Source organism: Corticium candelabrum, chromosome 15 (assembly GCF_963422355.1).
Source record: "Corticium candelabrum chromosome 15, ooCorCand1.1, whole genome shotgun sequence".
Taxonomy (NCBI): domain Eukaryota; kingdom Metazoa; phylum Porifera; class Homoscleromorpha; order Homosclerophorida; family Plakinidae; genus Corticium; species Corticium candelabrum.
The window spans coordinates 4,384,320-4,411,819 of record NC_085099.1 but is presented as its reverse complement, the minus strand read 5'-3'; the positions used below and the strand labels follow the sequence as shown (position 1 = coordinate 4,411,819).

Sequence of the window (27,500 nt, the reverse complement as noted above, 5' to 3'; positions counted from 1 at the left end):
GGGGTTAAGGAGGGTACAATCATTTGAGATTAGTCATTTAGCCTAGCGTTTATACGGTACTCCTCTGTGGCACAATAAAATGACATTTATAATTAGTTTCATTGGCAGAGGTAATTAATTATTTAATAAAGGCACTAAAATATTAGCTAGCATGTTGCATTGAGGTCTGCCAGCCTGTAGTAGCCTACTACACCCAATACACTGTACATGCCCTAAACAAGCCAAAGAATGATATGTGCCATCACCAAACCAGACAGACAACGACATCACATGGCAACTGACGTTTTTTCTATATCTCTGTTAGGTATCTGTACAACTACACGTTCTAGAACATGCATTATAGTCGTTCTAATTGTCAGTGCCATGAAACACACACAATCTCATCATGTATCACTGTCTGCTCAGTCTGGTTCACTTTCCCCACAGAAGTTACTTCTTCCCTCCTTTAGCCGCCAATGGTTGACCAATGTCTTTGCCCCTCAATTTTACACCTACGTGTTTGTAGAACACGATATAAATTGTACTTTGAATCGTACGACAAGGATTATACCAAGGACTCTCTCCAGCTTGCCCATTATTTGCTGATTCGGAATTGCTCTTCCAGCCTCGTAGTCGTTCACAATTTGTGGCTTTTCGTTTATTTTCTGTAATAAATATGTACATGTAAGTCTCGCCAACATCCTCCAGATGGCATTTTCACTGTCAAACAACGATCAATGCACATGTAGTGTAGACGGACGGACATATCACCTAGTAGACAGTTTCTCTCAGGTCTGTCTGTCTGTCTTATTGTCCAAAAAATCAATGAATAACCAAGTCATGCTGCCAAGTACCACAAAAAGCAAAACATAATCACAAATTTGCCAAAGGCGACAACCCTCTCGACCTCAAACAGATGCCCGAGTTACCCTGTACTCAAGCATGTCCTTCTACAACTTACCAGTGTTGCAAACAACGGGTAATTGATTCCTGAGATTCATCCAGAGGCTGTTGATTGAATTTGAAAGTACACTAAAACCTCCCTAATCTAGACCTCCAAGATCCAGACACCTCCCTAGACCAGACACTTTTCCCAGTGCATATCAGGTCTTGGAGCTCCAAGGGTAAGCACTTTGGCAAGAAACTCCCCATATAAACACTCAAGGCAGTCTTACTATCAGGTGACAGTACGTAGAACAAGTATGTACTGTACACGCATAGTTTGTGCAGAACTGACATATGACATTGATTAGACCTTATCTTAAAGTGGTCTGGGATTCCAAGGATATAACGTGCGTTAGCTATCTCAATCTTCCAGATATTTCTAGTATCCGGACAGCGGCTATAGTCCCATAATGTCCGGATTAGGGAGGTTTGAGTGTATTCAATTTGCCAGTAAATATGACATACATTTTAAAAAATAATACATAACACAAGGCCTTGTGTCAAACTTGAAATAGGCAGCTAATCATTTTCTTCCTTTCAGCAACAGTGAAGCACAAATCTAGTAGTAAACTGTCATACCTTAAAATTACAAGCAATGCTGACTGACCAACTGGCTTCATTATTCAAACTTGACACTATCAACAAGTGCCTCATAATATATATATATATATATATATATATATATATATATATATATATATATATATATATATAGTATTACAGTACAAGTGCATTTTAATCATTCTAATGTTTCTTGCAATCAAAGTTTTATGATTAAATAAAACAAAAGCTGTCAGACTGTCTGTCTGTCTGCTGCTCAGTATCTACTCAATAAAATGCTGATTTTCTCAGCTTTTTATGCTGCAACAACAACACACAACACTGCCAGATAGTACCTGTCTACCTGTTAACTATGTAACAATGACACTGTCAGACGATGTTGTAACAGCTTGACCAACTTACAGTTGCTAACTCCTTCTGAGTCATCTTCATCTCACTTCGAACTCGCATTATAACTCGCCCAACATCCATTGACACCTTTTCGTCTACAAGGTTAATTAAGAAACAATACACTGGAAATGATACAAAAAACTCTCTATGCATCGTTTAAATTTTACGATGGAGCTCTTCTGTTTCTCTGTCCAGTTTGGCTGTGTCTTTAGATGCTGTCTTTTGTTTATTTGTGGCTGCAGAGACTGCAACACAACAATAATTGTTTATTATTACAATCTATGATACATACTACACACATTTTCAACAACAAATGCCTCTACATCAGCTACACATCTAAAACAAAAATGATAAACATATCTATCTATCTATGCAGTGAAGCAACTGCCACTGCTGATAATGTCAATCAAGTGAGTTCAGAATGCTGGTTAGATGTGGTTAGGCCAGGAAGCTCAATGTAAAACCAACTTTAGGTAGAAGTGGTTGGAGCATGGTTAGTGTAGCCAACCTCTAGTAGACATGGTTAGTGTTGAATTAGACTCGGTTACTATTGCTCATGTGCACTGCACTACGGCAGTGTATCATTTAGTCCGTGGAAACGCCAGCAGTGCTTTATCAAAATGCAGCAAAGTACTTTCTATTACTAATTTTTCTCTTTTCACTTCCTTCATCAAGAAATAATTTCAAGCACATGTAGATTCTTGACTAACTCCAGATGGGTTCCAGCCTGCTGATATTCATGAGTGGTCTACCAGGGACGAAGCGTGCCATGGGCTAGACCAGACTATAGCCCCCTCATCATTTGTAGACGCGGTCATAAATTGTGGACTGCAAATATGTGTGAAAACCAAATCTGTATATAGTATATACACCACCCTTTTTCCAGTCTAGATCTACCACTGATTCTACAGTATCAGTCAATTACAAGACAATAAAAGTGGGTGTGTCTTGTAGTATCGTGAAATCCCCCTGTTTTTAGAGGTCATGCTACTACACCCCTACAGCTCCCAGCGGTTCCTGACTTTTAACCACAGGAATCTCAAAAAAATCTCCCCTGTGATAGGGAATCTCCCCTGTGATAGGGAATCTCCCCTGTGATAGGGAATCTCCCCTGTGATAGGGATCTCCCCTGTGATAGGGAATCTGCCTGTGATACAAAATCTCCCCTGTGATAGCTTCTAGCCATTATCTGGGTTAAATGCTTCTAGTGCCTATGATCACTTTGGTGGAAGTGTGAAACCAATATGGTTAACTTGTAACCTAACCACAGTCTAGCCAGCAGTGTGAACAAGCTCAATAATACCACTTTCCCTACATGGGTATGCAAGTGGGTTGACGCACCACAACCAAATAATAGAAGTACATGTACTCTATTCACGCGTGTTACATCATTGTATTCATCACGTGATGACCTAGCTGAATTTCTATTGGTAGATGCTCACTATCATATGTCTCACAGTGACATGCTGGAATAGAACTTCACCTCGCGTCTATTTGAGCATCATATAGAACATACCGTTTAATGCTCAAAATTTACGTTCAACGCTACACTTTTTAATAAAGCCACTAATCTTGACACTTTCACAAGCCTCGTCAATCTCAGATTCTGTCTCTGACTGAATCTCTCATTCATACCTAACCCTCATCTGATTCCCTTCTGATCGTTTCGTACGTCAGTATCTACAACAACTGGAAATCCCTAGTGTTAGTCCATACAACGTCTCACAACCAAGTGCCACTAAGCGAGCACCACGAATCCAACAAATTCACGCCTGGCATTGTGACAACTGAATACGAATGCTCTCAAACAACACTGTAGTGCAAATACAAATAAACGTGAAACAAAATAATAACGCTCACATTTCTTTGTCGTATCGACACCTTCACCTTTCCTCTGTGCTGAGGTAACGGCCTGTAATACACCCACAAGCGTCGATATTGCATGCTCGTGTCAGATTCGGGACCCTTCGGGCAAAGCAATCATTCTACCTTCGTAGAACGAGCTGCTGCTGCATTCATAGGCTTCTTCCTCAAAAATGTGACCGTATCCCAGTCTGACTCCGCCATACTGCACCGCGAAAGTGGTGTGTGAATGCTTTCGACTTCGTAAATCTACTAGTGAGCATGCGCAGTAGTTATCCGGTCTGTGGTGTTGACGTCATCTTTTACAAAATGGTTGCAAAAGGTGGTCACTCAGTCATTTTGTAATCATTCGGGAGCGTGATGAGCAGCCCGTTGATGAGATATTTAAGATGCGGGCGGACTCTGGTCTTGCAATCGCGCTTCTTCTACCAATTGGCAATTCCTGCAGGACGGAGACTGCCGCTTTCACCGTATGTCTATTCTCACCGACGAATATTGAAGAGTGCATCGAAAGCGTTTACGAATTATTCAACTTCAGGGGGTAGTGGAAAAGAGACATGCAAGATGGAGTGCGCATGCGCAGATGCTCAGAGAGATAGAGTGCAGTTGGGAGCCGTGGAAGCTCGAATGCGTATCGTCTTTACATGCAAAGTGTGCAAGACTCGATCAAGCCATACTATGTCAAAGGTTGCGTATGCTGAAGGCGTCGTTGTAATTAGATGTCCCGGATGTGAGAACATGCATCTGATTGCTGATAATCTCGGGTGGTTTAACGAAGATAAACGGTGATAAGCCAGGAATGATTGTCATGTTTGATTGAAAATATTTGTGACTTCTGTGTAGAAACATTGAAGACATACTTGCTGCTAGGGGAGAGATCGTACACAGGACAGTAGATGGCAATTTCGAGGTCACATCGAACTATTCAACTGACAAGTGATCCCGCTTGAGGATTTATTATTTGAATTTTGCATGTACTGTAGATCAGCACTATAGTCAATTTGTTAGCAAAATTGTTATACCTGCGACTACAGCAGTCCTTTAGAGCTTGTTGTGTCTGGTCCCATATGGCGTTTTTTATGTAGGGAAACCAGGGGCGCATTCGATTGGGCTCTTCCAGCCTCTGAAGAGACTCCATGTGCACAGCCCTCTTCCAACTTCTACAGCTCTGCTGCTATGGTTGGAAGAGCCAAATCTACCAACTCTGCTGCTGGTTGGAAGAGCACGCTCCTCTTCCAACTTCTTCCAGCTCTGCTCTCTTCCGGAAGAGGCTGGAAGAGCCCAATGGAACGCACCCCAGCTGTTAGTAGCTTCTCATTAATTAACACCTGAAAACGGAAACCTCTGAATACCAAGCAACTTGATGACTTCGAATATTTGGTAGGCAGCACTATGTGGTAAAATGTTTATTTAATCACCCACCCCTAGATGGGAAGTAACGCTAATGGGCGACTGGCAAATCCATTTTTTAAAAGTGCATGGTATATGCATGTCATGGCCGTGCCGCGGATGCCCTTCCGACGTCACCGTATTATATAGCAGCGTTTTCTTTAGCCATTCTGCACGTGTCAGGATCAACACCCAGCGAGAGATGCCAACTGCATAGTCAGTCATCCGGTACCGCAGCCGAGATCGAGAAAGGACTCTGAGTCTCCACGCATTGCTTTCAGCATCTCGTGCAACTATCTCGAAACTGCGTGTCCTCATGATCAGAGCGTTTGTGGTACATCTCATCATCAGCTTTGCTGAGCTAACACTTGTAGTGCATGCATCGTGACCAAAAGCCATGCAGGTCCGGCGAAAGCAGTCATCCGGCCTATAGCACGCACTACTAGGGAGCAACGCCACTCAAGTGACTGTTTGACTAGTAGAGCATTAGTAAACACCTAAAATATGAAAGAATGTTTACGTAAACAACGTTTGTCATTGTCTAAAGAACAGAGTGTCTTTAAGTTGAACACACCAGAGTCACCAACTAGAGATGCCAACTGCATAGTCAGTCGTTCGGTACCGCAGCCGAGATCGAGAATGGACTCTCCACGCTTTGGTTTCAGCATTTCGTGCATGAGGGAACACCATTTGAAATTGCCTGTTCTCAGAACGTTTGTGGTACATTTCAGCTTTGCTTGATTAATGCCCACATTGTGACCAAAATAGAGATAACAAAAACCACGTTCTACAAAGCGTAACTAAAGTCGTAGCTAGGCTCGCGTAGAAGGATCGCGGAAAGCGCCGATAGATAGATAGATGGATGGATAGATAGATAGATATGCGCGCCTAGGATTATAAAACTCGGTTTATTATTTGGGGATGAGTGGATAGGGCTGACTTAATTCACTTAAATCGTACAAAACATACAACACATGCAAAGGTGGTAAACATTGGTGTAAACAGTAGTTTTGAAAACACTCCAGGTATGCATGTATATTAATATATCAGGTGTTGTGAGTGACCAACATCAAGTGCACGCTATAAAAGCAATAACAAAATCTTCATACGATCAACGAGGGACATTGCGCACATCTTCTAGTCGTCAATCCGCGTTTCCTTCAAAGGCTAACTCATGCAGTGGCTATATCTTTGCTAAGCAAATAAACTACTTATTTTTTACAACATCAATACCACTACGTGACTCAATGTCGAAATTAGCAGTCACATGATACATGCTTTGGAGCATCAGTAGCGAATCCTTCTAGACTACATGTACGAGACTAAAGTTAGACCACGGGACAGTGTGAGTCGCGCTTGCGCAGTGTCTTCTGCAAGGTACCGCCCATGCAAACAGTGGGAGTATCGCCATTTCGCCTACTGATTACTGGCTTTTGAGCAACTGCACGACATTTGAGTGCTTCGTCAGTCTCTCATCATTCTATCATGATGTATTCCAATGCAGCTGCCAGTTTTCTGCTCGTGGCCGCAACGTATACGGAGCTTCTCTCGTCTCACCTAGCGTCAGCGCGTTGTGCGAGCGCTGCAGACTTGGGAAAAACCGAATGCCACCTGATGTACGAATTCTCCACCTTCCAGTGGGCGACGTGCGTGACGGAAGACTACATGCACCGCATCTCTTCTTCGCGTAGCAAGTCTCGCGAATGTCCGGACACGGCGGCATCGCAATGCTTCTTCCCTTGCATGAGCGAAACGCTCGACATCGACAATGGAACCGTTACGGAGCCCTGCTTTTGTGCAGGAACGGCGGCACCGCCTTCCGACGACCCGCCCCTCCCACCATCATGCTTTAGTCCTGCAGGAGACAGCTGCGAATGGTACAGAGACTGCTTGGAAGCAAGGTACAATTGCTCTACTACACGGTACGACTACGCAATCGGTTACGGAAAGAGGTTCTGCGATCTCTACGGAAAGCACTACAACGAATTGGGTCCCGTCGCACGTGAGTGGGTGGACGCAACACGCAAGTGCCTACAGGTCGACCTCGTCCCTTACCTACGACCGTGGGTCAATATCAGCTGTTTGGAAATATACAACAACGCGTTTCGCACTCACACGGGCTGCTATCTGTCTCCTCAAGCCGGAGCTCCGTCTATATGTCACTTGCCATGCAATGATCTGTGGAAAATATTCTGGTTGGTGTCTTTTCAGGGGGGCGCGTTGCTATCTGAACCAATCGAGACGGCGAGGCAGATGATTCAAGTGGCTGCCGGATGTCTGGACAAGGAAAGGAGAGAAATCACTTGTTTACCAGAAACAGTACAAAGGCTTGTATACATTGGAGTGACAGGTGAACGACTCATGTCGATTCTCGACACAGCAGAGCGGATTCGGGACTTTTCTGGAGCTCTTGTGCACGCCCTGGCAATGAAATTTGGTTGGAACGAGCGCGGGTTAGGATGGATGCCGTTTACTCATCACAATTCTGAAAGACCTTCAATTAGTAAAACCGACCGATATAGGCGAGCAGATCTTGAGTCAAATGATGACACCCAATCAGAGTCGTTGAATGTTCAAATTCTAATGGTCGACCGTTTTTATCTAAACAGCACACAACTGGAACCGTCGTCTAGATACAGAAGAGTCGGAACAGCACTGTTCGAACTGGCCAGCAGCCTAAACCGGGACCTAATAGGAAACTTGACGATCCCTGTAGTTGATCAAACCGTGACGGTGAGAGTGTCCGAACTTGGCCACTGTTTCAAAGTAGGGTGTAACTCGACCGAATCCTACGTTATAACTACAGGAACATCATCTGCCTCAACAAGACAATCGAGCATGTTTGTCCTTCTGATTGGATTCATATTGTTTAGTTAAAATTTCAATTTTGTAATCTTGCTCTGTAAAAGTGAGATATCTGATCATTGGGACCAACGTATTAGTTGGTATTTAGTGTTACTAGTGCATTTTTAAATTTTCAGACCAGACCTCTCGTGGCGTGTTTCTTAACATACGGGGCACTTTGCTCTGGACGTGTTTATTGGCTAGTGCCTAGACTAGCGAACTATATTGCTGCAAACTTACTTGTTTAATTAACCCTTCGCCCTCACGATGTGTGTGTGTGTGTGTGTGTGTGTGTGTGTGTGTGTGTGTGTGTGTGTGTGTGTGTGCGTGCGTGTGTGTGTGTGTGTGTGTGTGTGTGTGTGTGTGTGTGTGTTTGTGTGTGTGTGTGTGTGTGTGTGTGTGTGTGTGTGTGTGTGTGTGTGTGTGTGTGTGTGTGTGTGTGTGTGTGTGTGTGCATGCTCACATGTGTCGTTGCACGCTTGCGTGTGCATGAATACTGTAATGTAGATACACATATAGAGAGATATGCTCAGTAACTGTACACAAACAGACACAAAGACACACGGTCTTGCACAGAGAAAATAAACACACGCATGCACATCACGCGCGCGCGCGCGTGCGTGTGTGTGTGTGCGTGTGTGTGTACCTGTGACGGTGTCTATAGATCTGGATTATGGTTATGTGTGCAAGTGCATATCCTTGCATGTTTATGTGTATATTGTTGCTATGTTTACTGGTGTAGTAATATATATACCTATATGTAACATGATATTTGTGCAAACAAATAATACTGGACCATCATGCCATGAATTCTTCGACTACTGTATCAGGTTAATGTCTTTCAGTGAGACTTGTTGTCTGTATAGCCATTGTCAACGTGGGTTTTAGTCTTCTAGGTGACGGCATCAACCAAACATCAATCTATGGATACCATGCATCTCAAGAGAGACTTTCTGTCTACAGTTTGCAGCCGAAGCTGTCCTATCTATAGTAATTCTTTTTCTTCCTGGCAGCTTTCTGAAATGGAGCAAAAGTACAGGAGTATAGCATACTGTAGCAGACCTCGTACTGAATTCTATGACCCATAATTACTACACATATAACGCGAATTTTTTGGGACGACATATATATAGAAGCAGAGGAATCTATGTTTTAGATATGTGAATCTGAATTTGAGTTGTCTTTCTTGGGACAGAAACTAAAAAATCTTGGGCAAACAAATTGAAGTCCCTGTGTAAAGCATATACGTACATGCAATAGATGCAATATTCTGTACATACGTAACCAGCTTGTCTAGATCGAGTCTAGGCTAGCATTGTGTCAATGTCTATTTGTTGATCCTGAAGTTTGTTGAAATCAGCTAGAAACAATCGCAATTCGTGTGGTTTACGTGCACTAATTTGCAGAAAGGCGAACAGTTCAATTGAGTTACTACAAAGTCAAAAGCCGCACGTGCCAATAACATTCACGTGGCTTGTCCGCATGCGTAGCACGTTTTGCACCTTTGGCGGTAAGACCTGTAGTACTTTTATTAAATTTACATATGGAAATTATTTTAGACATCTTAGTTAGCAACTTTCACCTTACAGTAGATGGAAAAGGAATTGGAATTCGTTGAAATTGTAGACGTTGATGAACCACTGGCTAATCGTGATTCTCATGACATCTGTGAGGGTCACTTAAACACAAAGTGTTTGGAAGGCAGTAGTTGGCTCGTTGACGAGGTTGGTATACATTGAAATAGTATTCCTTATTTGCACGGTACACCTAAAGCCTACATTTGTGCCAGGTTGGTAACGTCTGACGTATTTGTCAAGTTATTAATTTTAATAAGATAGCTAGAAGTCATTAAGTTAATTAAGCATAGAATTGCTTCATTTTCTGGCTGTCCTGAAATATTTTAATCTATAAACACCATCTGCAAGTAATCGAAGCCATTCAAGATGACCGCGTTCAATACACAAAAAACAGCTATCTATGGCAAATAGAAGCTGCAACACACACAAAGACTTTAAAGACAATAGCAAGATAAATCGTTGAGTGTTTTACAAAAATAGTACGTGTCAGCATCATACTTGCATGTATCTGGTTTGCCTTAATTAAACAAGATCAACAGAAGTCTTACTACTCAGCAAATTCAGTCTCTGTTCGGTATATCCCTTAGAAACACCAGCTTACATAATTGCGATTTTCCTTGACACTGAGGTGTTGGAGTTTTTCATCCTCACCTGTGGACCAAAATATATTATGTATTATAAAATTAATAGCAACTTAGTTAATTGACTAGGTGTCACTTGTAGCCAGTGATACAGATAACAAGTGAAATGCTCCATAATATAGTGAAATTGCAACAAGTCACATTAGTTAAGTTAAAACTATAGAAATACACATGTAAATGCACACAAAAAGTTAGCATATTGTACTATTCATTTGATATGGCATTGATTTCTCTCTCAGATTACTGTTAATTAAATAGCTGTGGCTTAATCAATTGCTAATATTTAATAAATACATTGTAGTGATAAACTGTCTGCTCAAGTGTGTCTGTGTACCTGTGGCACACAATCAAAATTACCATATAGGATAAATTAAGTTGAAACAAACCACAGGAAAATATTTGAGTAACCATCAGTATTGCTTGCATTCAGCTATGACTTGGTTTGCTGTATCAGAATGTTGTAAGTAAAATCTATCATTTATGTAATACTCAGCAAGATTGTGGTGCAAGAATGCTTACTACATATAAACTCCTGTTACAGATTCAAATTGTTGACAGTCTGTTTATGGAGAAACTCTGTGTCTGTGGATACGACGGGGTGAAGACTTGGAAAAAGGTAACAAATTGTACAGAAAAAGAGCCAAGTTCAACAGACGAACTACAAACTGCCATTGATCGTGTAGAAATGGACAGTGTTACAAGAAGACATGATTCTTTTTGTCATCAATGTTAAATCCTCACATTGGTCATTGATGGTAAGAGCTACTTGAATCTCAGATAAAGGTAAAATGGCTTATTTCGAATTGGCAACTACTAGCTTGGAGAATCAAAGACAAAAGTGATGACCTACTATGACTCGCTTGGTAGAGATGGCACCAAGCCGTTCCATCAATTAAGGTAGGGAGACTAGTCTGATGTTTCATTAGATTCATATACCTGCTATGTTATACGCACACACCAGAAACTGCTAGATACCTAGAACTAGATGGTCATTTCTACAACACCAAATATACCCAAACTCACATTTACAAATCTGACTACTGACACAAATTCTAATGATGGAAAAGATGAATCTCATTGATTACCCAAGAAAACAACATTTCACCCATTCTATATCAATATACAACCAATGACTAATATACAGATACATGCAACTGATGCACTACTGAAACAAATTTAGTTAGTCATAATAAACTCAGGCATTGCTATTGTTCATAGAGAGTTCCTGCTGAAACGATTTAATAGTAGTGGATGGCAACTTTAGGATCCAGAAGTAAGACTGCACTGCACTATAAATGTGCTAACAGTAATATGCACTACATTGTTGATTTAGAACGTACCATAGCAAGAAAACAGCCATGACTGTGGTGTATTGGTCTGCGAGTATGCCCGCTGTTTAATTCTGCACAAACCAATGGAATTTTCACAGGTCCATTGCAATGGTTTAAAAGTGCCCACTACATACAGTTCCATGAACAATGAGATTTTACATTTAGGATTATATGCCACATATAAGAGAAAGGATAGCAACTGAGTTGCAGTCTGGGGTCCTGCTACCTGATGAATCAGCAACAGGCAACAGTGCCACTGATGCACAAGTACACAAGGTACCTTCATAAGAACAGCCTGCTTTCACAAGTAAGAAGTGTACCAAAGACATATGGGAAACAACAGAGCTGTCTAATGTCACTGAATCATCGTGGGAAAGATTGCCAAAATTTCTACAACTTGTTTTATCCAAAGGTTACACTTACATGATAGAGCACATAGAAAGCCTACGTTCCCGGGATTTCATATGAGCCCAAACTGAACCCTTCAATGCACAGATTCGAACAAGTGTTACATGTAGAGATGAAGCAAAACCTGGCTAAAGTCAATGATGGATCATAGCTAATGCACGTATAGAGTTACCAGGACATACAAACCAACAATGAAGCGCTTGCTCTTTAGAGTAGATATGCGATGCCAACACCAAAAGAAGGCACCTTCAAGCAAACAGCTGGCTTTAAAATCTTCCCATACAACAAAAAAGGTCTTGCCTCTGAGCTTCGAAAAAAGAAAACTAACTGTCCATCAACTCTGATTATGACTGTTGAGAATTCCACCAAGAAACTGTTCAGAAAGTGTCACAATCAATCAAAAGTTCTCCATCCAACTGTTGTCAAGCTACTGTTTGACCACAACCACCCCATACATAGTGGACACTCGCTCAGCTTTCGTTTAATAGCACAACAGACCAAAGACATTTTCTTTGATCTATTTTGCTCAGGACATTCAGCAGCAACTGCATGGCATACATACGAATCAAAACTACTTTTAACTTCCCTCAACAAAACATCGATGCAGCGTGAATTGGCAGACAGGGCAATCAATCCTTCTAGGCAAGATGTATGTAGACTTTACGATATGTGGAGAAGAGCTGAAATGGGGCCTGATGATGGAAAGGCCATGATTGACAAACTACAGAAAGAAATTGACAGGTTTAATGAGCAATACTCACAATTTGGAGGCAAGGCAGAAATGCAACCCTTTCAAGCAGCAACATACCCAAAAAGTGTAATGACAGCGATGACAGAAACACTGAAGCAGAAAAGAGTAGTAGTAACCTGCCACCTCCCGATAGAAATAAAGCTGAGAGGCAAATCAACCACTGATTATAGCCATTTGTACCCAACTAATGGCAAGAGCTCACAAAATGGTACAACAATCAAGCAAAATCGTGTTCTGTGATTCCACCTCTACATTAGATCGGTTTGGAAATTCTATGTTTATTATTTCGACAACCCATGCTTGCTGTTCAATTCCACTAGGTGTAATGATCGTGTCTGACGAAAAGCAAGAAACTATTAATTAAAGAGGGGCTTGAAATGTTGAAAAGAGTTTTGCCTACCTCTGCATTCTATGGTCGGGGTGTACATGTGGGTCCTACATTATTTATGACAGATGACAGCATTGCTGAATGAGAGGCTCTTCAATCTAGCTAGAAACCATCCCGACTCCTCTTATGCATATTCCATTTCCTACAAAGAAGATGGACGTGGTTACATGATGGAAAGAACAGAATTCCTCAAAAAGATCGTCTGTACTTGATAAAGATGATTAAAGGTCTGGTGTACTCAAAGTCAGAAAGTGAGCTAAATGGCCTGTATACTAAGCTTCAAAACGATCACATTTCTATTCGGTACCCACATTTTCTTCAACACATGAAGTCACTCTGGCTGAGAAGGCGTGAATGGGCTATATGCTACAGGCATGCTGATCTCGCTAGAGGTAACCACACCAATAATTACGCCAAAGCAGGCATCAAGATTGCAAAGGATCTGGTCTTCAGCAGAATAAAGGCATACAATTTGACTCAAATGTTTGCCTTTATTACAGAGTCAATGGAACTATACTATCAGAGAAAGTTACTCAATGTCTCAAACAGTAGAATGGATCACTTTGTTGCCACCAAATTTCTGGGTCAGGGTGCTGAGACAGTTCAACATAGTACCATGGACAGTCTTCGCGATAGCATCTTCCGTGTAAAAAGCAGAAAACGCTTAACTGGGTTTGATGATGACAGTTATGTTGTGGACATGCACATTGCAACTTGCAGCTGCAAGAGAGGGCAAAATGGCTCTCCATGTGCCCATCAGGCAGCAGTTGTGTCCAAATACAAATTAGATAGTGTTAACTGCTTTCCGTCACTAAACGCATCAGCTAGGCACTGAATTGCTAAATTGGCAATAGGCGAAAAAGCCAGATCTGATATAAATTTCTATGCTTCTCTTCATCAAGAAACGTACGACAATGCTGATACTGACTCAAATCTGTCCGACTCACATGATTTAACCAAATTAAGAGCAAAATTTCTGCTACATACCACGATCAGGACACCAATCTAAAGTGCAATGACCTAAATAAAGACTCGGACGTCCAATCTACAACAAACTCATTGGCATCAGCATCTCAAGAACTGAAATCCAAACTCAAAGCAATTACAACTGATATGATTGAAAAATTAGATTCTGAAGATCAGCAGTTCAGAGATGGTGTGCAAAAATTTGTCATGCGATATGAAAGTCTTCAAGACCCCAGATCTATTGCCCGACTGTCTAGCGCACTACATCGGTTTGGATGGATATTTGGCGGTCATTCCATACGTCGCCATGGTGTCTTCATTCAAAGAGGGAAACAAATTCCAGTGCAAGCAACCTCAGCTGGAAGACGGAAGTATGAATCCAAGAGCAAAACAAAAACCACAGCAGGACGTCCCGTAAGTTCTATGCTCGTCAAGTCCAAAGAAAATATTACACAAAGCCGCTATGTAATTCCACTAAGAAAGCCCAATCAAAATCAAGGCAAAAGGGCTCACTCTTTAAAATTAAGTATACAGAAAGGCTGCCAGAATGCTGGGAAGTGGTAACAATAGTCATAACAGAGACTTACATAAAATAACGAGGTAGACAATTGAACAGCAGGTCAACCTTAGATGATTTAGTTAATTAATATTTGACATAGTCAGCAGTACTGTTACATTATCATTGATGTTACCATCTATCACTTCGTTCATCTATCACTTTGTTTTTAATTCTTGCAGTTATTTAAACACTGTATTTCTGAAATAAGATGTGTGTGCCGCTACATTTCTCAATGTGTGATTATGGATAACCATCAGTTAGTTGCAGATTTTTGCACTGAACCAGAAGCTCTTCTGTATTCTCCCAAAAGTGTAACAAGCTATGCCCTTGTATATATTGTCTGCTACATACAATATATTATGTCATTTGCTTAGTTAAGAATAAGTGTACAATACCATCTAAATAGTTTTTTGTGTGAAAGGAGTCAGTTATTAGAAAATGTGTCACCAGTATATTCTCTGCACCTAGATACATGCATTTCTTGCACATTTAATATTTAATTGCTCATTCTAGTTGTTGCAAATGCAACTATTAAAACTGTTCATAAAGTGCAGCACAAAGAAACAGACGGATTTACTCTTGTATAGCCCGTTATCCCAAAGGTATAATTACACACATACATTCTCTTTGTTACAAGGACCCTTAGGGCCCAGGTTACTGCAGACACTACTAAGTACTTGCTACGATACTTTCTACGATACTACTAAACAATCGAAACAATCGAAACACTGTCACTGTCTGTATGTCACTTCTTCTTTGCTTCTCGGACAGAACCTGACACTCCGGAGAGAGAGAGAGGCAATTGTATGTTAGTTCCTTGCCCAAGGGAACTTATGTATGTGGCCCTCCCGCACTCAAACTCTGACCCAAAGGTCCCAGATGTTTCCAATCTCCAACTGCACACTCTAACCAATTGAGCCACATACATACATACATACATACATACATACATACATACATGTTTTTTTGTTACAAGGGCCCTTAGGGCCCAGGTTACTGCAGATGCTAAGTACTGTCTATAATACTTTCTATGACACTAACATACAATCGAGACACTAACATACAATCGAAACACTATCAGTAGTCACTTTCTATATGTCACTTCTTCTGTGCTGCTTGGACAGAACTGAGGCAATTGTATGTTAGTTCCTTGCCCAAGGGAACTTATGTATGTGGCCCTTACGCCCTTGAACTCTGACACAAAGGTCCCGGATGTTGCCAATCTTTAATTGCACACTCTAACCAATTGAGCCACATACATACATACATACATACATACATACATACCCCCATCCCCCCCATCCCCCACCCCCACCCCACCCCACCCACCCACCCTACACACACACACACATATACTACTCCTATTCGCTATAACTTCGTTCCTAAATATGACTGCTATCGATTCATTACTTCGACAATTCTAATAGTAACACACGCACACGCATGCACACACAGCCACATAAACATGTACACACACACACACACACACAACACACACGTGCACACACACGCACATTCACACACACACACACACACACACACACACACACACACACACACACACACACACACACACACACACACACACACACACACACACACACACACACACACACACACACACACACACACACACACACACACACACACACACACACACACACACACACACACTACAATTACATATATAATCGTCATCCATGTCGCCAACCATATAACGACCAATAGCATGCTAGGCATTTCAAAAATATAACGCCAGTTGGCAAAAAGTATATCCAACATATATCATCTGATTTGTGATGGTTATCAAAATGTCTATAGATTATTTTATGTACGTGTTTAGACCAACTAGATAATGATAATGCATAATTAAAATTAATATATCATATGCTGCCAATTTAATAGTATATATAGTGTTTATCTTCTAAGAAATCTTTTGGTACTAGTAGTAGTTGTGAAATAGAATTAAGTTAGCTGAATACTTTGCACTTTTAATTAGTAATTGCATATTATATAATTGCACACATAAAACAGATTTGCAATAACTAGTACACAATTTGATTTATGCAGTGTATGCAACAGTGTAAATATTGCTGCACAATTCAATCCAGGCAATACATGCACCCAAAAAAGATCTCAAAACAAATAGATTTGTTTAACCGCAAAACACAGTAATCATTATAATCATTTTGTAATGTCTTTGGCACGCGCAAGTGGGGGGTATCAAGAATGAGCTATTATTATAGCGCTGCAGGCTAAATACATCACTGAAGTATCACGTGACCATACACTACATTACATCACTCCCCCTCTAAAAAGTGTCTAAAATACCCTTCTCTAATTAACTTAATTAGCGAATAGACTTAATCAGAGTCCATACTAGAATCAATGTCAGAATCCATTAGGTAATCTCCGTATCGCTGTGGGCGACGTCGATTGCAGACGGGACGTTGGATTCGAACTGCATCATTACCATTGTGGTCTTTACCCATACTGTCTTCGTTATCATTCTCCAGTTGGTCAACGTCTCCTGAACAACATTCCCATTCCTTGGACCCTTTATCCCGTCCAGGATCCGTCTTATCGTGTTGGAGATTATCAATCGGTTGACATATCACTTCCGATCGTTCATTCGATGTGAGATGTACGGGCCTTGACTTGTATGGTTTCATCCGATCGTGATGAACAGAAATAACTTTCTTTCCGCGACATCTTTGCAGCAAATAGACGACATCCGACAAAGGTTGAATTATTGTATAGGGACCTGTCCACCTGAGAGACAGTGATCGAGACTTCTTCACCCGTCGAGACGTTGCTGTTATCCATACCAGGTCACCGATCTTATACTTACGAAAATTTTGAACTTTTTTTGATATTGTTGTTGTCTAGCTTTCCTCATCTACTTGGATCTACTTTCGACATTAGCGTACATTTCTGCAACTTTCTCCTGTTCTTGGTCAGCATACACGGTAGGTAGTTGATGTTCATCTGTTGACTCAGAATATACCAGATCTGCTGCTACGTGTAACATAGTTCTTGGGGAATCTTTGAAAACGATTCTATAAGGTGTATCTCCCATAGTTTTGTGGTATGCTGTATTGTGAGCAAATTGTGCTGCAAAGAGATGGTCATACCAATCTCGTTGATGTGACGCAACCATCTTAGACAAAGATTCACCCAGAGAGCGGTTAAGACGTTCAACAGATCCATGAGCCTGTGGATGATAAGGTGTTGAAAACGAATGTCGAATACCGTATTGTTTGCAAAATTCTTTAAAGACATGACTTACAAAACAAGGACCATTATCTGAATGAAAATGTGTTGGAATACCATACCTTCCAATCCATTCTTGTAGTTTCTCACAAACTTCATCGGCTGTTTGTCTTCGTATCGCACACATTTCTGCATACCGCGAGAAGGCATCTTGTATAACAAAAATGTATTGATATCCGCCGTCGGTTTTCGGTAGAGGACCTTTGATGTCCATTTCAATAACCTCAAATGGTTTTGCTGATGACGGTCTTTCCAACAGGGGAGCTCGAGCTTTAATGTTGACAGGCATTCTTTCAGCACAAACAGTGTATGATTGCGTGTAGTTTTCTACATCTTTACGAACGGTTGGCCACCAAAAACCACTCAAAACCCGAAGCAAAGTTTTCTTAGAACCCTGATGACCTGCCAAATGTTCATCGTGCGCCAGTCTAAGAACCTCTGGAATTAACTTTAATGGTACCACAATTTGTGATCCAACTCCAGGATTTGTTCTATACAGAATATCAATTGAAGAAATGTGTAATTCTTCTTTAAACACCTGCTTCATGTCCAAAGACAAGCTTGCAGCGGAAGCAGAAATATTCTTTTTCAATATGTCGTACACTTTGTTAAGCAACGGGTCTCTCTTTTGTGCTTCCCTGAACTTATCTGCTGACCATACATCTTCAGCCCAGGCAACACACTTTTGTGATAACGACCTCACAGCACAGTCGGGAATTATCTTGTCGACTGCACCATATTCTATGTCGTTTTCGCACCAGTACTCATCCTGAGGTTCCAAACGACTCAAAGCGTCCGCCACTTTATTTGTTTCACCATTTATATATTCTACACTAAACGAGTACTCTTCCAGCTCCGCAATCCATCCGGCTCTTCGACCCCAAGGGTCTTTAACAACCGATCTAAATTGGAGGGGACGATGATCCGTTCGTACTATAAACCTCGTTCCAATCAAATGGTGTCGAAAATGTCGTACCGCCATAACTATAGCGAGAAACTCCCGGTCATAGCTAGAATACTTTCTTTCTGTTTTGGTCAGAACTTTGCTAAAATAAGCTACAGGTCTCACAACGTCTGGAGTGCTTTGTGCTAATTCGGCTCCAATTCTTACCGTTGAGGCATCCGTTGTAAGTATAAACATCTGAGATGGGTCAGGATGAGCTAGCACCGGAGCAGACATTATCTTGTTTTTCAAAGTAACAAACGAACTGTCGCATTCAGGAGACCAATGAAAAAGTTTGTCATTTTCTAATAGCGACGTAAGTGGTTTAGCAATTGTTGAATATTTCGGAATAAAACGTCGGTACCAATCGGTCATACCCAAAAATGACTTGACCTCTTTAACTGAACTCGGTCTCTGAATTTTGGCAATCGCCACTGTCTTTTCTTAGTTTGGACTAAGGCCATTTGCACTCACTCTATATCCACAAAAAAAACAACTTTAGTCATACCAATCTCACACTTTTTTCCATTGACTCTCAATCCATGACTTTGTAATGTCTGAAGGACTTGTTCTAGACGTTCTAAATGTGAATGAAACGAGTCAGAGAAAACACACAGGTCATCCATATATAGCACTAGCTGTAATGGTGACATATGACCTAAGATTGAATTCATCATACGGCTAAATGTAGCTGGTGCTCCCTTTAGTCCAAATGGCATTCTGTTGAATTTCCATAATCCGGATTGTGTACTAAAAGCAGTCTTTTCTTTATCTTTCTCTGCAATGGGTATTTGGAAATAGCCATGCGCTAAGTCGATTTTACTAAAAAAAACGTGCTCCAGCCATAGATTCAACAGCTTCTAATAGATTTCCTGTGGGAATGGCCGTATCTTTAGTTCTCGCATTTAGAGCTCTATAATCAATGCAAAAACGTAAAGTTCCATCTTTTTTTCGTACCGGACATACTGGTGCAGCAAACGCAGACTTTGAAGGACGTATAACTCCTCGTTGGTGAAGATTTCTTACCTCTTCTGCAACTTCCGCTCTCCACTTTGTCGGCAATCTACGAGGGCGGCATGTCACAGGAGCATCATCTGTTACCTAGGGAAACCCCTGCTCAAGTACAATTATGTGTAACCTCCCCCCTTCTTCCTCCCCAAAGTGAAAAAACCATCCACATTCAGTGCCTTACAGCTCAAAATATATTTGTAAATGAAATGTGACACAAAAGAGGCAACATGCAACAAAATACCCAAAACATGGTCTGATGAACAAGACAAATATTGACCCTCACCCTGTCATTGGAGAATTAGCCGGAACATTAGGAGTTTCGTTTGCCCTTTTTCTTTTAATCTTTTTCTGTATGAGGTAAGACTAGTCTTGTTTCCAAAGTCTGCGAGCAAACGGTTTATCTCCTTTTGATAAAGCCGGGGCTGCTGTTCTCGGCCACCTTCGCCCTATAGCTGTCCTTCTCGAAGACAGGAAAGTTATCGTTAACGTCCAAGATCGTAATCGTAACACGTGCTTCATCCACATTATCCGAGACACCGGGGTTAGATGCCCTCACCACGAGAGTCATCATGGACTTGGTGAGCGTCCTTGTCAGCGTCCAGGACGCTTGCAAGACGCTGTGCCAGCGTCGTAGTGTGAACCGGGCCTTAGTCAACCAAGCTCAATCTATTCGGACTCTGATTTTACAATTTCCACTAACAGAAATTCTGAATAAAAGGTTCATACAATAACGGAATTGTATGCTCCATTCCTTTTGCACTTCCCTCATTTCCTTCATATGAAAATACGGTACGATAACGCTTGAGCAATCTTTCTAACTGAGTCCTTTCCACTTGCGTCAACTTGTCTCCAAAAGTTACCTCCGTCCAAGGTTTCCCCCCTACATCTGGAGATTTACCACGTTTAATTCCATTCTGATTATTAACAACGGCCGCTTCCGAAAATTCTGCCATATTTTGTCCCTTATACACTGCTATAGGAGAAGACGTCAAATTGCAAACTCGGACAGGAACCCTCTTTTGATTACCTTCAACTGCAATCGTATTGCAACCCAACAAACCAGATCTTTCGCACAAATCTTCTTTTACCTCAATAATACCTGTCCATTCCGTTGGTATGGCAGAACGAACTTGACCCCATATAGTCATTTCTTGTCCTGGAGGAATCGTCATGTGGACCGGTGCAAATACTCGCCCAAATTTTACCAGCTGAACAGAGTGTTGAATGGTGTCAACCTTCTCGAAACTTGATACTTCATCTCCGTCAATACACAATTTCTTATTGGCCACATCAATCTGTACAGCTAGAGACGACAACACATCGGTTCCCAATATCCCATAAGGAATTCCTTTAACCACGCAAAGGAGGCACGAATACCACGAGATCCTAGCTGGATAAATTCATTCACCATAGCTTCACATCTAAGTATCGTGCCATCGACCATTACCGGTTGGCGGGCGACCCGCCGTGTCATTGCCAACTTGTTTCCCTCAACGACATCATAGCCTATTAAACTCACATCAGCTCCCGTGTCAACGAGGAAAGGGCATTTCTCTTTACCAATTATAGCTGTTACCATTATGAAACCATGTACATTAGTTGTCAGATTTGTAACGTGACTTTGCTTACCGCTACCTCGATGTACTGGAGCCAGTGCCGTGCAATTACGGGCTACATGTCCTGGACGTAAACACCGATGACAATCGTGCAAATGGGGACAATTGGGACTAATATGGTTAGGATCGCCACAGATGAAACAAAATCGGCCAGATGTTTTCTGCATTCCAAAGTCTTTCCGTCGTCGACCGCGACCGCGACCCCAAACAGACTTCTGTCGGCTACCGGAAGCCGAATCAACCGCACTGATATGACCAACGTCATCGGCATCCGCCGACCTGTCAAATGTTAATGACCGGCAATTATGACATCGTGTATCTTCGCCGGTTGACAAATGACTGGAACCAGACGATTGACTGAAATCACGTGAAAGTGCCGGCATCGTCCCGCTTGGTTTTCTCTCACCGATACCTGCTATCTGTAAACGATGTGCTTCTTCACTTAATTCTGCCACTGATTTGAAAGCTGTATCTCCACTCAGACAGAGCTGAACTTGGAACTCATGCGGCAACCCTTCCAAAAACGCGTCTCGAGCCACTGTAGTTACCGAATCCACGTCAAAACTAGGGTAAGAGAAACGAACAAGTCGTTGAGCATCATGACCAAACGCACCAACAGATTCTGCAGTAACAGCCCATTTTTGTCGTCGTAGGTCAGTGACTGCCTGCATGCGATCTGCTCCGTCACGTAGAAACTCACGTTTTAGCAAACTGACGATTGCGTCAAAACTTGTTTTGTCGTCCACCGACAGGCGTCGGTAGTTATCAAATGCAGCCCCTTCCAATCGTGATGCTAGGGCGAGAGCCTCCCTTCAACTGTGACCAGACAGTAACGCGATCCAGAAATACCAGCAAGTCATCATAACCTCGCTCCAAAGGCTGTAGGTACACAATTGTCCATCCTGTCACCAATGTAATGTTTTTGGCACGCGCAAGTGGGGGGTATCAAGAATGACCTATTATTATAGCGCTGCAGGCTAAATACATCACTGAAGTATCACGTGACCATACACTACATTACAATTTCTAGATTATAAATCATTTTATCTGCCGTCCAATATATTTGAAGTCGATTTGTGCCGTGAAACAACGTTCAGCCGACGCGAAGTCCAAACTGGGGCCCCCTTTAAATGAACAGTGCAGTTTACTGCTCGAAAGATGCGCAAAAAGGCAGCAGTTCGTTTACGTCAAAATCGCGGTTGTAACATGTTCATTGACTACTGAGAACCAAAGCTGCGCCGCAAGCCTCGTACTAACAGACCACGTTCGCTTCAGCAACTAAAAAAAAGTCTGTTCACGCATTAGATGGACTGAGGAATTCGGCGCGTAGCAGGACTATTGTATGGGTTTCCGAGGTCTAATTGATATTGATGGACAGCTCTTGAAGAGCTTAATTCAATTATAATAATCATATATTTCTTGCTATGAACAGAAGACCAGCATAAGCAACTTCCGGAATTGTAATGAGTTAGCGGGTGGAGACAAGCTTAATCAGATCAATCTAGAGACAACTCCCAGTGAGATAACTCTTTATCAAATTAAGAAGGGGTGTAACAAAATACTAATGACGCAAACAATCAGAAACTCGTGGTACAATCAAGCATTTATTGATTTCCTGTGGCTTGCATTTGATCTTCGTCATAGCTCTCTGTGGAATCAGACTCACCAGCATCTGACTTTTCGTTAGGGTTTACTTCAATTACCATCTGTTCCACTATGTTGTCGATGAGGCCGTTCATCTTCCAGTAATGGTCCTCTACACTTTCACGTACGTGTCTGACGCATGCTTCCCACTTATCTGGAGTTACACGCTGTATTCCTTCATGACAGAGTCTTTTAATTAACGTTTTCCATAGTGAATCCAGAGGCTCCTGTGCTGTTTCTAGCTGCGTAGCCCTTTACATGCGCCCATACCAGCTCAATGGGATTGAGCTCGCAGTGGCCTACAGGAAGTCTGACACAGCTAGCTCATATCAAACTTTGCTGCAAGTACATCTGTTTGATACACTGGGGTAGGATTTTGTAGTTTAACTAGAGTCAGCAATTCAGCCTTCAACATCTTTTGATCATGTGGAACTCTATGCCTTGTGAGCCAGTCAATCATGTCTTGCTTTTTTGTCGATTTAGTTGGAATTTTTTCTATGACAGCATTGTGATACTTGGCATTGTCAAGTACAATGATTGACTGTTTTGGGCAATTGGGCAAGAGTTTTTTCAAACCATTCCATAAAATAAGATATGTATGTTCATCTCTTTGTGGTAATCCCCAGAGTCTTTCTCTCCAACGAAAACCAACTCTGCCTCTAAAATCCATCCTTTTTCCCAACCAGCATGTAAAACAATCAGTCTTTTCCCTTTTCCACTTGGAATTCTCAAACCACCTAGTCCATCATAATCAAGCCAACACTTCTCTAGGGTGTGCCTCTGATTTAGCCAAGTCTTATCAAGATATATTATAGGTCTTTTTGCTTCTTTACATCGTTTGATTTTCTCGAGGTAGCTGGCCCTTGATGCTATGATTTTATGTTGTTCATAGAGAGCTTTCTTTTTATCCATTTTTCTGTACCTAAACCCCATTTCATGCACAGTTTTGTACAAAGTTGTTTTCGAAAATGGATATTCTGCCTCCTCAACAAGAGCTGCATGAAGAGAAAACATAGTTGGATATATCTTGTCTGTATAGAATCTATGTATTTTCCGTCTGATGACGCCTTCTAAAAAGTTGTCAGTGTATTCCTTGACTTTGCCGCTGTGCTCCTTTCTGCCTCTTTTCTTTGGACTGGTGACATGACCTGTTTCTCTTTTCTCTTTAGTAATGTTGTACACTGTTGACCTGCTCAATCCTGTAGCTGCAACTACTCTTTCAACTGGTTGGTCGAGCAACAGTACACCACTTTCTTTTTCTTTTTCAAAAAATTCATGCAGAGAAAGAACCAGAGACTTCTCTGAACTTATCAAATGATATCCCTTGCTCTTTGCCATAGGTAATTAAAAGGTAACAGCAGACTGGAACAAATAGACTTGAAAACCAAAATATAGCAATAGCCTACCTAGGAAAGTCAAGGTCTTATATAGTGGGCTGTGTGTCAAAAGGTCATTCTTGGTGTTGGAAATCTTCACACAATGTTCTAAACTGTTCTTGTTTTGGGCTTTCACCTCCGGTCTGAGGAATCTGTTGGGAATCTGGTTCAATTTGGAGAAATCGCAGTGCATGGGTCTCAACAGAATGGAATTCTATGTTATACCGCAAAGCTGTAGGTTTGAGCGTTAACTGCATCTCTCTTTCCGCTCTCAGAGTTGTTTTGATACAGTATTTATTGGTTTGCGTTTCCATGTGACAACACACGCCAAGAATGCAATCAGTCTAAGATAGCTTCTTAAACAAACATAACATCCGGCTTTCTTGATAATCTGTTTAGCTAAGGTCCAACCCTCAGGCACGAGTCCTTCTAATTCGTGAACAGACTTTTTTGGGGTCGTAAGCTCGTCTCCAAAAAATTCGCCCGCCGGACATGAGTTCTTCCGGACCATGTATGGCTAGCCGGGCTCCGCCCACTCTTCGTTAGCCACGCTTTCATTACGCAGGCTGGCTCAGGTATCGGTAACCACGCAACAGCACAGTCTACAAAGAATCATTGTCACGAGGTCACCGAAGAAGGTAAGAATTCACTAGCACCAGCTATGGAATAGTGCGTATGTGTTGTGTTACTTTAGACATAACTGTTGCTGGGACTTGTAGACTGGCAGTGCTAATTGTAAGCAGACTACAGAGTACGTGTACTGTACTCTGATCCGCGTCAGTGTACTTATCGAGTGCAAGTTATCACAGTTAGAACTTCGACTTGGCCAATCACATATATACAGAAGCAAGCTAGACTGCCCAGAAACAACGCGGAACGCCTACATGTCTGGTTACCCGAAATGGGTTCCCAGGTGGCATGATTTCACTCGCCAAAACTAATCTATCTCTAGGAAATGAGTAGTCTGTGCTTCAACTCCACGTGTATCTGTTCAGAATGTGAATCAGGCGCCTTCAGCTTGAACAGCAGTCTCTTACCTTCGAGAAGCCGCACTTAAGAAATGGCTTCCTACGCCTCTCTACGCCGGCAAAGTCTCTCACAAGATGCACGAAATGGTAAGTAGTAAACTTACTTACAAAGCCTAGTCAACGGCAAGATGATCTACGGTTCAGAAGCAGACCCGGAAACGTGGACTTTGTGTACAGCAAGATCGGCGAAGGGAGCTCTCCGAATATCGTCTATTAACACCGCTCTCAAGTAGCGCTGCAGCAGTTCTTCACGCCCTAGATTTTTCATTATGTTGACAACTAACAAACTGAAGAGTAGCGTAGATGATCTTGTGTCCCGATTGGCTGCTCTCTGTGAAAGACACCTTCCTCTAGACTAGCCATCGCTGAGTATGTAGTTATTGAAAATCTATATTTTGTGTTGGATTAATTTTTTTAATAAGGCGTTCTCTATGACGTCATGCTCACGTATGTTCAACTTTATTTAGAAGCCCTCCACTCTTTTTACCCACGTGATCGATCGACTCACTTTGGAGGAGCATGGACAACGGTGAGATGTACCACCAGCACTCGGACTTGCAGTTTCAAGGAGGTTGCTCTCTCATGCACGAGATGCTGAAACCAAAGCGTGGAGAGTTCATTCTCGATCTCGGCTGCGGTACAGGACGACTGACTATGCAGTTGGCATCTCTCGTTGGTGACTCTGGGCGTGTGGTCGGTGTTGATCCTGATCCGTGCAGAATTGCTATAGCAAAGGAGCAGCTAACAATTGATGTGCCAGTAGCGTTTGAGTTAGGTAGCATTCATGAAGCACTATCCTTCGGTCCATTTGATGGAATATTTAGCAATTACGTGTTTCATTGGTTTAGACGAACTGAACGTCCTGGCATATTAAATGACATTTACAACAGTCTAAAACCGGGAGGTCGTCTTGCTTATCTTCTGATTCCTACACAAAATCACCCAAACTTTCTCGAGCGAGACATCTTCTCTCGAGCCATGCCAGACAGAGATCTAGAGCGAGCAATGGGGGTAACATTTGATTCAATAGAGACTTGGTTGGATATTTGCACTGGTGTTGGGTTCATCGTTGATTCATACAAAATAACTGAAGTTAGAGAAAAGAGAGCAAGCATGCAAGCGCAGCTTCAATTTTTTGAAGCAGTTGTGAAAAGTTTCAGAGCAGATATGCTAAACGAGAAAGACATAGAAGAGCTGAAAGCTCTTTACGGGACGGGAAACGGAGACGAAACCATACATGAAATTACAGTCATGGAATGTTTGGCAACAAAAACATGAGATTCGTACTTCTTGCTGTTTTGCATGTTCAGCTGACAAATTAAGTCAGAATAATATGTCTGCGTGTAGTGTTTAGCACTCTAACTCAACAACACAACGAAGCCCGCACTGGACAGATTAACACATTTACATAGTGGTAAATATTGAGTCAATGTTGTCTGAATACCACATTTACCCATATTTAGCCATATTTGGGCAATATCATACATGGCGTTTACCATACATGTACCCACTGCGTAAATGATTCGAATACCAGATATGACTCACATTTACATCATATTCAGAATGTGAGCATATCTTGCATTTATCTTAGATTAGGCATGAGTAAATCTGGTCTATATCTTGCATTTATCTTAGATTAGGCATGAGTAAATCTAGTCTCTTTAGAGACGTAGTTATATTAATATTACCGTGGCAATTGAATTGAATTGCTTTTGTAATGAACCAGCGTTCAATTCACACAAGAACAGAGAAATTGGATTAATTAACAGTTTTTATTCCAAATATAATGTCATTTTAGACCCATGCACATGCATATGCAGCAATATATATCTATAGAGAGCTAAAATTCATTATCACTAGTTATTGCCCAACCAGGCATGTTTTTGTCTGGCCTTTGCCGCTTGGATGGAGCGCCTTCATGCCTAGGAAGGGTCATCCTCTTTGCTTGTTCAGTCTGCCTGCGCCCGTATTTCCTGCCAAGGGACGTAAAGATCGATGTGGCTTGTTCAGATCGCCA

At 41.7% G+C, this 27,500-nt stretch overlaps 4 protein-coding genes across 4 annotated transcripts; 3 read left to right on the top strand and 1 right to left on the bottom strand.

The window, feature by feature from the left end:
• Positions 1 to 260: 260 nt before the first annotated feature.
• LOC134190631 (endothelial differentiation-related factor 1 homolog) lies at positions 261 to 3,992 on the bottom strand. Its single transcript, XM_062659089.1, has 6 exons — positions 3,865 to 3,992; positions 3,736 to 3,787; positions 2,043 to 2,120; positions 1,888 to 1,970; positions 551 to 644; positions 261 to 491 (listed from the first exon to the last, which is right to left on the bottom strand). The coding sequence occupies exons 1-6, from the start codon at positions 3,940 to 3,942 to the stop codon at positions 430 to 432; spliced, it is 447 nt and encodes a 148-aa protein (XP_062515073.1). The 5' UTR covers positions 3,943 to 3,992; the 3' UTR covers positions 261 to 429.
• A 28-nt stretch (positions 3,993 to 4,020) lies between these two features.
• Positions 4,021 to 4,772, top strand: LOC134190630 (DNL-type zinc finger protein-like). The gene is made up of 2 exons (XM_062659088.1): positions 4,021 to 4,523; positions 4,582 to 4,772. Exons 1-2 carry the CDS (start codon positions 4,099 to 4,101, stop codon positions 4,676 to 4,678), a joined length of 522 nt encoding a protein of 173 aa, XP_062515072.1. The 5' UTR covers positions 4,021 to 4,098; the 3' UTR covers positions 4,679 to 4,772.
• A 1,757-nt stretch (positions 4,773 to 6,529) lies between these two features.
• On the top strand, positions 6,530 to 8,224 carry LOC134191041 (uncharacterized). Its single transcript, XM_062659599.1, has one exon. The coding sequence runs from the start codon at positions 6,613 to 6,615 to the stop codon at positions 8,002 to 8,004; it is 1,392 nt and encodes a 463-aa protein (XP_062515583.1). The 5' UTR covers positions 6,530 to 6,612; the 3' UTR covers positions 8,005 to 8,224.
• Positions 8,225 to 26,002: 17,778 nt separating this feature from the next.
• On the top strand, positions 26,003 to 26,761 carry LOC134191508 (arsenite methyltransferase-like). Its single transcript, XM_062660130.1, has one exon. It carries the CDS (start codon positions 26,003 to 26,005, stop codon positions 26,759 to 26,761), a length of 759 nt encoding a protein of 252 aa, XP_062516114.1.
• Positions 26,762 to 27,500: the final 739 nt, after the last annotated feature.

What these genes read in the sequence shown, in the direction of transcription:
- LOC134190630 (XM_062659088.1), top strand. Translation starts at nt 4,099, where the DNA reads ATGAGCAGCCCGTTGATGAGATATTTAAGATGCGGGCGGACTCTGGTC. An exon ending in TGGTTTAACGAAGATAAACG is followed by an intron (nt 4,524 to 4,581) that starts GTGATAAGCCAG and finishes ACTTCTGTGTAG; the next exon opens with AAACATTGAAGACATACTTG.
- LOC134191508 (XM_062660130.1), top strand. Translation starts at nt 26,003, where the DNA reads ATGGACAACGGTGAGATGTACCACCAGCACTCGGACTTGCAGTTTCAA.
- LOC134190631 (XM_062659089.1), bottom strand. Translation starts at nt 3,942, where the DNA reads ATGGCGGAGTCAGACTGGGATACGGTCACATTTTTGAGGAAGAAGCCT. An exon ending in AGAAACAGAAGAGCTCCATC is followed by an intron (nt 1,971 to 2,042) that starts GTAAAATTTAAA and finishes TTAACCTTGTAG; the next exon opens with ACGAAAAGGTGTCAATGGAT. An exon ending in CAAGCTGGAGAGAGTCCTTG is followed by an intron (nt 492 to 550) that starts GTATAATCCTTG and finishes ACAAACACGTAG; the next exon opens with GTGTAAAATTGAGGGGCAAA.
- LOC134191041 (XM_062659599.1), top strand. Translation starts at nt 6,613, where the DNA reads ATGATGTATTCCAATGCAGCTGCCAGTTTTCTGCTCGTGGCCGCAACG.